This window comes from Caloenas nicobarica, chromosome 2, assembly GCF_036013445.1.
Source record: "Caloenas nicobarica isolate bCalNic1 chromosome 2, bCalNic1.hap1, whole genome shotgun sequence".
NCBI lineage: Eukaryota > Metazoa > Chordata > Aves > Columbiformes > Columbidae > Caloenas > Caloenas nicobarica.
The window spans coordinates 130,205,882-130,219,380 of NC_088246.1; the positions used below are offsets into that span (position 1 = coordinate 130,205,882).

Genomic DNA, 13,499 nt, shown 5'->3' on the forward strand with positions numbered 1-13,499 from the left:
ACCAAAGAACGAATCTACCACCCTGATGTCGACTGTTCAGCTTCTAAGCACTCTAAAGGATAAAAATGTCTATAAAATCAAATCCAATATGTGAGGAACCTAAAATGCGTTGATACAGGTTTAATCTACAAGGGGCAGACACTCTGACCAATGCAATGCCGATACAGATTGCAGTCCGGGTAAATCTCCATTACCGGGTATTTTAAGCCCCTGGAAAGCAACAGCAGCTGGGTGGCTTCAGCTGGGGGAACCCAGACACCACAGGATGGCATCTCCTATGCCATTATAAAAGTCACATAATTGAGAAAACAGAAAAAGATGGACTTGCTTAGGAAATATTTGGTCTTTGATCTCCCAAAAGAGTAGTAGGAACCAGTGAGCAGTATAAAATCTAAACGAGCACTTGATATCACTTAGTTCACAGACGCTTGCTAAAGCGCCAGCTTGTTTATGTCCAGCCCAAGGAACTGGCCCAGTTCTTCAGCCTGATCATGGGACCGATGAGCCTGAGAATCTGGCTTCAAAATAACGCTAAGACACTTCATACCTATTTAACATCAGTTTTATGTCAATATAACACCACGAAGAGCTGTGGCATTACACACACAGAAAGTGCAGTAAGGCAGCAATAATTCAGGCGTTTGGGGGAAAAACTCACATGAACAGTACAGAAGATGCTGACTCCTCTCCCAGCCATAATAGTCTGGATTTACAGAGAGCAGGTAGTGCTCTGCTCCGGTTTTGTGGGATACCAAAAATTTGTCATCTGAATCTCTAGGTCCAAATTCCGTGAAAGGGCACAACCTGAACCTACAGCATTACTTAAGGTGTTTCATCGGCTTTAAGGTCAGAAAGAAGCCCTTATTTAATGTATCTCCCCACATAAAACATGGATTTCCACACAGAAATTCATGAAATAAGTGGATAGCAGGAAGAGTTACAATGTATCTTTGAGCACGTCCACAAAATATTTTGTATTTTAATTATATTTGAAAATGAAAGCTTTCCTCCATCGACAAATATGTAAGCAGCAACACGTGAATGCCACAGGGGAGTAGTCAAGTGCTATAACACTTTGTGCTATTCTGGTTACAATGATCACTGAATCCATGGGGAAAAAACTCAGTGCAGAAATTACTCTTTGTGTAAAGGAACCCTTTTTTGAATGCAGATGGGATGCAGTCCAATACTTACATATATGTGCTATTTTTAAGTGCATTACTTAAGTATATAAATTTACATACTTTTTTTTTGCTGGAACAGAGCCATAATGAATGGTTAATGCCACGAATTAATAAGGTGTATTTTTAAAAAAATAGACAACATATTTTTGAGAATACTACTCTCAAGTGTTTGTAGCTAATTTATGGGCTTTCAAACTTACAACATCTAGTAGGAAACTTGTGTCCCTACTTCACTTACAGAACAGTAGGTTCTGAGGAACTGCATGTTATTACATGCCTTTTTAAATATACAATGGCTGGCCAAAGAACTGAAAGTTTCCAATTAAATATAAATTGCACCATAATATTCAACATATTTCTTTCAGCTGCTCACACTGTACTGACAGGGCATAAAATGCCAGCAGTTCCAAACTATACCATGTTACATCCAGTATGCTCACGGGGAAAAAGGGGAAGCAAAACCACAGGGCTTTTGCCTAGAAATATAGAGTCCTGTTCTCCAGATACTCCAGCTGAGACTGCATCTCCTGGGCTCTACAAACCATCTCCTGAGGATGCTGCACTCGTAAGCACCCCAGGTAATAGCTATGCCTTTTTTGAAGTTTTCCCCTTTTTGAGGACACAGTGATGAATGGGAGGCTAAACAGGGACAATTACCTGTTCACTCAAGTCCATATATTTGGGCTGCTTCTCTCATGTCCCTCACTCTAAATCAGGAATAAGCAGTGGATGAGGAATAATTTCTGTCTGTCCCTATGATGGCATGATGGCACTTGGTGGACTTGCAGCTAATTGCAGGGTGTCATTGCTCCATATCATCCCTGGCTGGTGAACTGCAGGTAGACGATGTGGGTTGGCTGCCAATAGCAGCCCATGGGTGAGCAGGAGCCCTGCTTCACATCTTCTTGTGCCCACTGCTAAGCAAACTTTAGTGTTTGAGGGGGAAGGTGGCAGAAATTATACGTTAATAGCATTTTATATTCTATGGTCAGAGGATTTCACAATAGGAAGACAGCATGGCCACCTTCACTGGGTGATAAAGCTCCTTTTTAATTCTTGTGAGTCGTTTTAGCACCACCTGTCAATCATGAGTACTGCTGGGGATGCATACAATTTCTCTGGTGATGCCGCTTCCTTCAGCAACGACAACCTCGAAAAATAGCTTTTGTTCAGCAGGTCTCAGTCCATACTTCAGTCAATGTTGACAATGTCGGAACTGACTTCTCTAGGAAGTTAATGTGTTTCCCCTGCGTGCCTTTATTGGCTTAGTTTAGACTGTTATATCTTACAATAAAGCCTTCTTCAGGAATCAATCAAAAACTGGCCGGATTTGGGGTTTTCTTTCTTTCAGAGGATGCTGATTTAATTAAGTGATTTTGTAGAAATATATTCATATTGTGAAAACTACCTACATCCAAAAATGAAAAAAAAATGTTTGAAAGGTAATGAATTACTTTTTGGTTTGCATATATTTTTGAACACAAAATAATGTAAACAAGGCTTTTTCAGTATTTCCAAAGTGAACATCTTTCCCTCTACATTCCAATTTCTCAAACACTTCAAAAAATGTTTTTGAAAGTCGAAGTGTCAGGACTGCCTAAAAAACGGGTGGTCTCCATTCCAACAAGCTCTGAATTACCTTGAAATCAGCTCAGAAGCTGCAGCAGTTGCAGATGTGTCACTTCCATTACTCTTATTCTCTGCCACCAGTGGCAGCTCCAGACAGTCCTAACAAGCCTGATCTGCTCTCCCTTGTTATTCACATGGAACGGAAGCACACATGAGGCATGAAACAGAATAGATCAGGATAGATGATTCATCTCCAGCCTTTTACAATTCCCTAAATGCTCTGCTTCTGAGGTATTAAAAAATATTGTTGCTCTTCACCTCATCCTACGCTGATTAAAATGGGTGAGTAATTAAAATGGTGGGTGATGGGCTTCAATTACTCTTTGTCCTACTCCTTTGCCTCAATTTTCACCATGGCAGGAAATTCCTGGTGCAAGAAGCATTTGACACCGGAGCAAAAGGAGATACTTCTACCATCTAGTCTGATCTCCTATGGTGAAAAAAAATATACCCAATACCTGTGAGCTGAGGAAATTTACTCCTTGGGGTGAGGAGTGTAGAAGCTAACATCCCAGGTGGCACATGCTGACTGAGAATATGTTGTGCCTGGTGGCTGCACAAGAGAAAAATAAAATCCTCAGACTTGACCCCAAAAAGCTCTTAATATGTATAGAATAGCAGGCAGTGATGAAAACTGTATTCCTCTTCATTGTAGCTTGGGGTAGAAGCATCTGAGTTTGCAGATGGAGAGAGTGGGCATCGTTACAAGCCACATAAATGGACTGAGACATTCTGAAATAAGCAGTCACCATTTCAAGCAGGGGAACCAGCCCTGTGGGTAGTCTCATGTGCTGATCAAGGAGAGGCAGGAGATGAGAGAAGGCAGCCAGCAAAGGAGGAGAAGGAAATCTGCTCTTCCCAGGACAACTCAATGGATGCCAAGGAGGTCCTGCCTTTAATTTCAAGGACTTGATTTCATATAATGTTTGATCAACTTAAAAATTAAACCAGGACTACTTCTTTTCAAAAATATGTAGAGGTTCTGCTCTTTCCTATTTATTTTCATGCAAGCTCTCTAAATGGCAAAATTCAAAGCTGACTATCACTGAGTCCTCTTAAAAGAGTACTTTTAATTTCCTAAACTTCTAAGACTTTTCCTGCAGGGCAAAATACAATTTTGACTTCTTAGTGTCCACCTGAAATCATTCTCTGCCCTTTGAGACATCATTAGTATATCATAAGCATGGCACTACAAAGCCTCCAGAGCAAGAAATGAAATGCCAAGTACGTTTGATTAGAAAGTCTCAGCATCTCCTGAGGAGAAAACACAGTACAGTAATTTGGAATAAGCAAAGGCCACATCACATCCCGTGGGTCCATGCTTGCAGACAATTTCTATTCTTAGCTATTCCCCTGGAAGGGCAAAAGAGAGACGACTTGCCCTTTGCCTGCACAGAAGCTTTCAATGAAGCCGAGAAAAGGAAAGGCGGCCACGTGCGGCACAAACCGCGCAACTGCGACCTCCTAGACGGTTCTCACCATCCTGCACAACCCCAGGCAGCAGGAGAGGCAGAAGTGGGACAGAAACAAGAGGGACACAGGGTCTGAGCCAGCACTCCCTCCCCAGCTGTCCTCGGTGGCGGGGAGCACAGCAGCCCGGCGGTGCCAGGAGCGGAGGGGAAAGCCTCGTACCCCGCGCGGCGCCGGGCAGGCTGCTGGCAGCCCCCTTGGAGGGTCCCTCTGCCCACCCCAGCCATGGGCAGCCAGTGGTGCCAGCGCCAGCCCCACACCCTCACTGGCTGCGAGGAGCTCATCGGGTCCCAGGCAGCCACTCTGACACAAAATGAGGCCGTCAGCTCTCCCTCCAGATCTTTTCACTGAAGCTGCACTACCCTGGCACTGGACAGCCAAGTTCCTCCCATCAGGCTATAACTGGTCATTTTCTTCTTCAGGAAAAGTACGGATTTGGTGCTAGTAATACCCACCAGAGTAACTGCCTGTATCACTATAGAAATATGCACATATCTGCTCTGGTACATCTTAATGTTACTGTAAATTAATACTGAAGTTTTTTACTCCAAGCATTATACTTTCCTAGTGTGTGTACTTTGCGAAGAATGACTACTTCCCATCAAATGAAAATTAATGCACATTTTGACAGGATAAGATATTACAACTCAACATTCGCAAACACTACCCGATGCATAAATTTTTTATGGCTTAACATGTTAACAGTACTTTAAACCTCATGTTGTTTTTTAATTTAATGCTTGTGTTTGAAAATAGTCCCTTTCAAATTCAGTTGCAGTAATGTCTTTAAAAGCTGACTTTAGACTTAATTTGTGGCACATACAATAATCAAACTAAGTTGCATAGTTTAAACAAGTTCAGTTGTGCTTTGTAGCAGAACTCACAGTAATTACTCATCTCTTAAAAACACAATTTGCGGATATGAAGTTGACGATACATTTAAGCATTTTTGTGACATCTAGACATCAACGATATGAGTTTTTGTCACTCTTCCACTGACTTCTGCTGTTCACAATACCTCACCCTTACACTGATAGATCAGAGCATAGACATCTAATGGACACATCTGAAATAATTACAAACACAATTTTTAAAACTCCATTGTTGAGAAGGGAGAAATAAGAACTTGGGTTGGTCTGAGGTATCCAGCCCTCAGGAACATACTATGGTTGTTTGCATTAAGCTTTGTTGGTTTTATCACGTGTTACATTTAGATTAAAAATAGAAGGCACAGGTGTTTTACAAGGCGCCATAATTAAGTCGACCAACAAAACTAAATATTACATTACCAAGCCAGGAGTCTATATCTCAGCAGTGACTTCTTCCAATGCATTTTCATTTGAGGAATTTATTGCTTCTGATAAAGGGCCGGGGTATGTTTGTGCTACGCAGTTCATTCCTTGTGCCACACTGATGTCTCCTTGGGAACTGAAGGTAGGGCAGGATCTAGTCCGTGCATAGTTTTGTCGGGGTCCAGCTTGGCCAACCATCTCACTCACAGTGTTCACCGGCGAAGCCCTCCATCTCCGGCTCTGCAGTTGCTCTTCTTTACACTTAATGGAATACCAGGCCAGGAAAATAAAAAAGAATCCCACGAACTTGAGAGCAGCTGCCAACCCAAAGTAGACAAAACGAAACGAGGTGACATCGTATTCCCAGCAAGATCCTTGTACGCCGCAATCCTGTTGCCAAAGCATGCACGTGGTGTCAATAACAGCCCCAAAATAAATTGGAGTGGGAATGTAAGCTGAAATAAAAATAGCAGCAGAAATAATATATGTTAGGATATAGTGGAAAACTTCTAAAGAAACTATATACCTTAGCTAAAGAGTGTAGGCTGAGAATTTTTTAGATTTCCACTCAGCTGTTCTCACATGAAATATAAAACATGGAAAACTGGTCAGCCAATCTTCCCACCAACACTACTTATCCCACACACGAAATGTACCACAAATGGGAAAGAATTCCAGCAAGGAAGACAATGCAACAGCACCTTAAAACAGATACTGCTTTAATCTGCCGTCCCCAGACAGCTCTTCTTGAACTATGTGTGCCCCAAGAGAAAACCCAATGTTGCTCTTGGGAAATAAAATACAGGAGAGGAACAAAATACAATGTTATCTCCAGGGAGTCACTTGCTGAACATCCAGCACTCATGAATTTGGAAAGGGCAGGGGTTGCTGCTTTAGATTAAGGAGAAGAAGCCCCAAGGATGGCAAAACGTTTCTCTTACTGAAGACGGATGGAAATTGTGAGACCACTAAAATTGTAAATTTTCTTTTGAATAAATCTTCCTCAGAAATAGATTTTAACTTCTAATGCTCCTAAAAATGCAGCCAGCCCATTGAATACTCCTACTTTCTCCAGAAACACACCACCTTTAAGACAAGCCAGAAACATCCTTCTGTAGAGAAAACCGCCAGAGGCAGCCATATGGGCTTCTCCTCTTGTTCTCTCCCAATAGTCCTCGCTTGCTCCAGTCATACGTTTCATAGTAGCTGAACACCTGGACTGTTCTTTATAAGCAGGACTTTAGAAGTTCAAGAGCTTGAAAGAAACTACTTTGTGGAACAAAGACTTCTAACCTGTACCTTTTTTGCTTTGAAACATTTGAAATTAGAAGTTAAGTAACAATTGGTTCTTATTTTAAAAATGCAAAGAGCTATTGTTATTGCTGAAAGTAATAAAAATCTGTTTCCAAAAAAGAAAAAAACTTATAAAGTAATATTTAGTAACTATTAATTTTTAAATAAAATTCGAATGTAAAAATAGCTCTTTCTAGGACAAAAATGTTCAAGAAAGTTGGGAAAAAAAAAAAAAAGGAAAATTATATACATTCTCAGCTACAACATCTTCAGAAACTATTCCTAATACAATTAGTCAGGCAACAAGTTGCAGATTTACGGAATTTTAGTACTTTTACGGTACATTTAAGCTGAAGATGGTGAGCCTGTATGGAAATGCTGAGTAACTGTAAGACTTACCAAGAGTTCGTAATAAAACAAACTGCATTCCTAGTGCAAAGGGCCGCTCCCCATCTTCCACAGACCTGGCAGGCGGAAAGAAAACTTCTCTGAAGAAACAGTCATAACAGGTAATTATTGTGGTATGTTCTCGTTCTACCTCCTGGCTTTTTTCTGAGTTATAAAAAACCTTTGTCTAAATTTCTTTCATTTAGCTACTAATATTGTTAACTCTTATCGATAGGAAAAAAATACAGCCAGTCCCTCCTGTCCCTATTTAATCAAAATCTCAATCACACCTTTTAATCTTTCTTTACCTGTGAAAGGCCTGAAGAATTTGATCCAAACCCATTAAGGAAATCTAGAGAATCCATCCAAAATGTTTATGGCATCTCATCAAGCTTCCTATTATTTCATATAATGTATTTCTTTCTTCTCTTAATCTTTTTAGACAAATTACAATTAATGGAGAATTAAATTGCTGAAAGCTGGACTCAGCTTCTGAATTTAACGGATCTCTGTGTAGCATAAGCACTTTGGAGCTACTTTAGGGAAAATATCAGTAGAAACATCTGAACAGTCTCTTTAAACACTGCTCCTTCTCAATGCAAGTCATACAAGATTTCTTCCATTGGTCTCAAAGAGAAAATGTCAAGCTTTCATAAGACTAAATACAAAGTAATAATATTTCACAATGCAACTACAATTTTAGTAAACCATAAAGTTTATTTTAATTTTTAAAAATATTTTAAAATCTTAACCTAAAGGTCTCAAATTAAGATATACAGCTTCTAATGACATTGAAATATAAGATAAAAACACACAAAAAGACTGTAGACAAAGGGGTGCAGCTGTAAAATCAAGGTTTTGAAGTCAAGCAATCCCTCAGAAACTGAGAAACTAGAGAACCAACTTGGGCCACAAATCTTGGACTGATGCATTGTGCACAATATATGGTTTGGGATTCATGTGCGTGGGCCATACTTTTTTTATTAAACATTACAAAATCCTGCTGGAGATGCCCCTTAATGCACCTCCCTATTGCGAGGCTCATTGCAATATTAATGTTCATTGATTGTAGTTTACCTTTGCATAATTGCAGTGCAATGACAATGGGGTTTTTTATCATTATTGTACAGGTAGAAAACCTTGAGACAGAAGGAATAAGCTCAGAAGTCTCTGAATTATTATGGCGCTGTGCACACAGTAGTTGAGCTAAGGCTTCATAAGCAAATAAAGTCCGAGGTGCCCACTCCCGACCACTTGGGTTTACAGTCCGAACAGTGATCCTTGCACCCATTTTGTAGATTTTTTGGAAAAGTAAACTGGAAGACAAATTCCACCACAGGACATGGCACAGTCCTCCATGTATCAGCAGCAGGCTCCTGCTTAAACCTCAGCCACTTAAGCAAAGAATATGACAGCAAGAGAGTGCCCGTCCTTGCTGGGGATGAGACACAGGTGCCTGCCAGAGGGTTTCAGAGCTGTGCTCACAGCTGAGCCTAATGAGAAAAAAGCCAAATCCTGATCTGCCTTGTGTTTTCTAAGGCTACATGACATTTCCCTACAAAGACTGTGTTGGTCCCTATCCATAAACGACCAATGGTGACAACAACGCTACTACAGTACAAGTTCAAAATTATCATGAGGATAAAAAGAGGAGAGTCGAAACCAGGCATGTGGCAGAAATGAACAGTTTTAAGAAAGAGAAAACGATAATTTTAAATACTAAACTTTTTCCTTTGCATTTGAAAATGCAAACCATTGTCTAAGAAGGCTGAAAATTTCTTCAGAAATAGTAATTTTCTTACATGATGCTTTTACTTGTTCTATCTTTATAGCTACCTGGAAATTGCTGGGCACTTCATGTTTCATAAAGCAGATTATTATGTTACATATTCTTAAAAGAAGCAAGTTCCACCCTACCTGTGTCAGCCCTATTCTATTCACTTTTTAAGGACACAGAAGCCTGAAGGAGTTTGGCTGCATTGCTCCAGCCTCTTCTGACACAGGTACTGGTGACAGCACGCGCAGCAAAAAAACATAACTGAGTTCTTACCTGAGTGTCACTATGATTGCTGACGGCTGGGCACATGCTGTTATAAGCGTAACAATGAAGAGAAATATCAGGAACGGGATAAGCGTGTTGCAGGTTCGATCGCACTTCCCAGAAACAGCGTAGCCGTTCTCATTCAGGTAGGTTTTGACAATAACCAGCCGGAGCTGACTGCGCTGGCCCACCGTCGGTGGAGTGATCACCTGGCGACTCTGCACACAGGCACATTCTGTGTAATTTCTTACCTGGAGAGAGCGAAAAAGAACATTTCTATGTGAAAAACCCATGTGAGAAAGACATTGAGCAGAGATGTGATACAACAGTCCCATGGTACTTCTCAACCTCTAGCATCATTACCCCAAGCACAAGCAAGGTTACCACCCCAAGTATTTTTAAAGCTGGCCAGGACTTCCTGTGGTGAGACTGACTTTCAGTTACTTATGACTTCTACTGTTTAGGCTGAGTTTAGAAAAAATTCTAGAGCATTTCTGGAAAATTCTGCCAAAAGAATTCAATCACTTCTTACAGGGAGGCTGGAGAAAAAGATTGTTTCTACTGTATTACAAAAACTGTGAGGAAATACTCTTTAAGTGGCACTGACAATGCCATATTCTGGAATTTGGCAGAATGTCAGCATTCATCTTCAGGAAGTGTCTTCTACCACCTCGATGGATGTCTCCCCAGATTCAGCTAAAGAGAAACAAGCTGCACTTCACACTTGGAGCCCAGGATCTTCTAGTTGGATGTGGATGTGGATGGGATGCATACAGGAGCAAAATCAGAGAATAAGGAGAAAGCAGAGACTTAAACAGTAAGACTGAAGGAAATGAGGGCTTCCTGAATGGACAAAGCGGCTGAAATTAGGATGAAGAGACTGATAACGTATCATAGGCAAAGGGGACTATGATTTGAGCAAGGTGAGGAAAAGCCAGATAAGAAACAGCCTCTTGTCACATTTATTCTACTATGTTTTCATCTATTCTAAGGTGTGTGGCCGATCAGAATACTCCAGCGTTAGAGGGGAAACAGGTCAGGGCTCATGTGATGTTACAGGAAAGAGTTTTTGGTTTTGAGGTTCGTGTTTATAAAACCTAGGACCACACATGCACAGATGTTTCATTACAAGGCCATCTTAAGGCTGCAAATTTAAGCACTTGGAACAACATGAAATATCTAAATTAGGATTGCTTGTCAACTTCAATGTATAACTCTGTTCGTGTTATGACATAGACTCACTTTTTTTTCCATGGGATTTAGCTGAAGTTCTTAATAATCTATCAATTCATCCAGTACTTTAACTCTCATTTTCAAAATATGGCTCCAGGTATTGTTTTCCTCACACTAAACATATACCACTACAAAGACAGAATGGCTCATATTTCATACGGATTTTTCTATCATACTCATCATTATAGCATAACTCTTTGAAAAAAGGAGTCATTTATCTTCAAAATAGTTATGCAATGAGGAGGAAGGAGCAGCAGAGACAACATGGGATGAACTGACCACAACCTCCCATTCCCCATCCTTCTCTGCCAGTCAGGGGGAGGAGGCAGAGAAACCAGGAGTAAAGTTAAGACCAGGAGGAAGAGAGGGGTGGGGGGAAGGTGTTGTAAGGCATGGTTTTATTTCTCATTATCCTACTCCGATTTGATCGGTAATAAATTAAACTAATTTCCCCACGTTGAGTCTATTTTGCCCATGACAGTAATTGGTGAGTGATCTCCCTCTGTCCTTATCTTGACTCAAGGCCCTTTCATTGTATTTTCTCTCCCCTGTCCAGCTGAAGAGTGGCATGATAGAGCAGCTTTGGTGGGCACCTGGTATCCAGTCAGGGTCAACCCACCACAGGCACCAATGTTGTTATCTCTATTTTGTAGTTAAGTAACTGAAACAGATCAAAACCTTCACAAATGTGGGTGGCAAACTTGAAAAAAACGGGATCCTTTTTTTTCAGAACATTTTCCATTATATACAACTTAATATATTCTAAATGAAACTTTTTGTGCCTTCAGATACAGATTTAGGCACTTAGTGTTTCTACAAATGGCACTTCTGGTTATTGCTCATGTCCATCATCCAGAATATGAAGAATGCAAAATTAATGACCAACTGGGAGAGGTTTCGTTTAAGTCACTTGCCCAACTTTGCTTAGGAACAGAGGCAATGACAGAATCCAGTTTCTCAAGGAAGGACTCCACTCTGTAATGTCACGTGAGTATTTGCTTTCTTCCTACAGTCCCTCACCGTAATCTCCATATTGCTTCCAAATTGCCATCCTACAGAAAAGAGTCATATTTACTACACAGTCTTGGTTCATTACCAGAGAAACCAAGTCCGTGCACTAAATGACACAGATATGACAAAACAGAAATGCTAGAGTATAGGAATGTATACCTAAAATAGGCATTAACTGTATGTACATCAAACCTATGTCTCAGTTCAAGCAAAGCACAAATAAGATTTATATAGACACTGAAAGCTAACCACAAGCTCACATCACAGGCTTTTCGCACTTGCGCCTAAGCAATTTTCTATGTACGAACCTATGAACATGCATTTTCAGACCATTATGGAGTCAACCTGAGAAAGCACAATGCTGGATCTAACATCCTCCTGCTTCACGGGCTGGCTCAGGACTGCAAATCAGGAGACTGATACATTATAAATAAGCTTTCTGGAAAGCACAATCAAGTCCTGAGAAAATCAATGTTTACATTACTTCCTGTCTTTCTTAATCATCCTTTCTTGGAAGACAGTTCTGTAACAGTAGAATTTAAGAGTTTGTCTTTTGTATGAAATGAGTATAGCTATTATATAATGCTTTGTTGATGTTAAGGTCAGATTCTACTTGTCCCTAGTCCTGGAAACTGCCAAATTTCCATGGTGGAATTTTACCAGGAGGATGCCCTTCCCCAGTTCAGCATAACTGGAAGAACGGGCTGTAACAGGCAATGTATTTCCAAAAAAGAAAGTGGATTATTAACATCTTTTCAGTTCTGGTTACTTGGGTTCAACGAGAAACACTTAACCTGGAAGATGTTTAGAGATTGATGAGAATGGGCAAACTATTTTACAAGAGCAGAATACATGGTCAGTCTTTACCTAGCCACAAAAACAAAACACCTATCAATACAGGTGCAGGTCCTAGAGCAACTTATGCAATATGACAAAGTCCACACAAACACCAAGGGCTTTAAACAGGCTATAACTGAAGTTAAACAAGAGTTCAAAACGCTTCCAGCTACCTGAAGAGTTAATTTTTTCCTTCCATTTGGAGAGGGAGACAAAAAAAATAAATACTGCTCTTAAGAGTAACATTGATGAGCTTGTGGAAAGACAGTATGATACGGCTGCCTATGTTAGCAGAAAGCTGAATCAGATGTCACCAATTCCAGGTCCCTTTTCTGAGCCCTGCAGGAACAGCAGACACACAAGCCACTGCCATCAGGGACTTCAGAGTCTGCACTGGAAACACCAGCCCTCCTCATCCCATGGCATTCACTCGGCTGGAGGATTTACTTGGTACAAATGAACTTGTGTCTCAAAATTGTACATAACTGAAAGGAAGGGGGATGAGACCACGCAATGGCAGCATTACCAGCTCAGGCATGAGTCAGCTGTAGAACAGCTTCTCTGAAATTTGGAGGGGGGGCTGCTTGCGCTAGAAACAGAGCAGTCTTTGATCCGCATCAGTCCCGAGGGGCTATGTGGGTGGGTGAAGCACTTACCCCTGTGCTATGGTTTCCACTATTGATGCAACCAGCTAGGCAAGGATTAAAATACGTTATTCCATCTGATCCACAGACAGGCTCGTACTCATGAATCTTACATCCACAGTTAACATTACAGCTCCCAGTCAGATTCCTGTGGGCCATGGCAAGAGTGGGACTGAAGAAAAGAAAAAGAACATACTAGTAGAGCAAGCACAGATACCCTGCTGTTCAGAGGGAAAAAACATCCTACTCATTAACACTAGAACTGAGAGCTGATTATCAGAGAAAGACTACATTAACTCTAGGTTATGTACATGATTTAAACAATATTGAAGAAAACCCAAGGCATCCCTCCTGTCAACTAAAAACACAATAGAAAAATAATACCAAAGTTTAAAACTTGTATCTTATTTGCCCACATAATAGTTGCATTTTCACCATGTTTTTTTTCCTTTGGGAGTTAAGACACTGCTATTTTATG

The 13,499-nt window shown here is 40.7% G+C and overlaps 1 protein-coding gene across 1 annotated transcript in view; it reads right to left on the reverse strand.

The window, feature by feature from the left end:
- Positions 1 to 546: 546 nt before the first annotated feature.
- Positions 547 to 13,499, reverse strand: part of SLCO5A1 (solute carrier organic anion transporter family member 5A1) — a 77,817-nt gene continuing 64,864 nt past the window's right edge. The window contains exons 7-10 of the mRNA XM_065627619.1: positions 13,034 to 13,193; positions 9,306 to 9,547; positions 7,268 to 7,332; positions 547 to 6,030 (exon numbers count right to left, since the gene is read on the reverse strand). Of these exons, the coding sequence (XP_065483691.1) occupies positions 5,585 to 6,030; positions 7,268 to 7,332; positions 9,306 to 9,547; positions 13,034 to 13,193 (913 nt within the window). The 3' untranslated portion in view covers positions 547 to 5,584. The remainder of the gene's footprint in view (positions 6,031 to 7,267; positions 7,333 to 9,305; positions 9,548 to 13,033; positions 13,194 to 13,499) is intronic.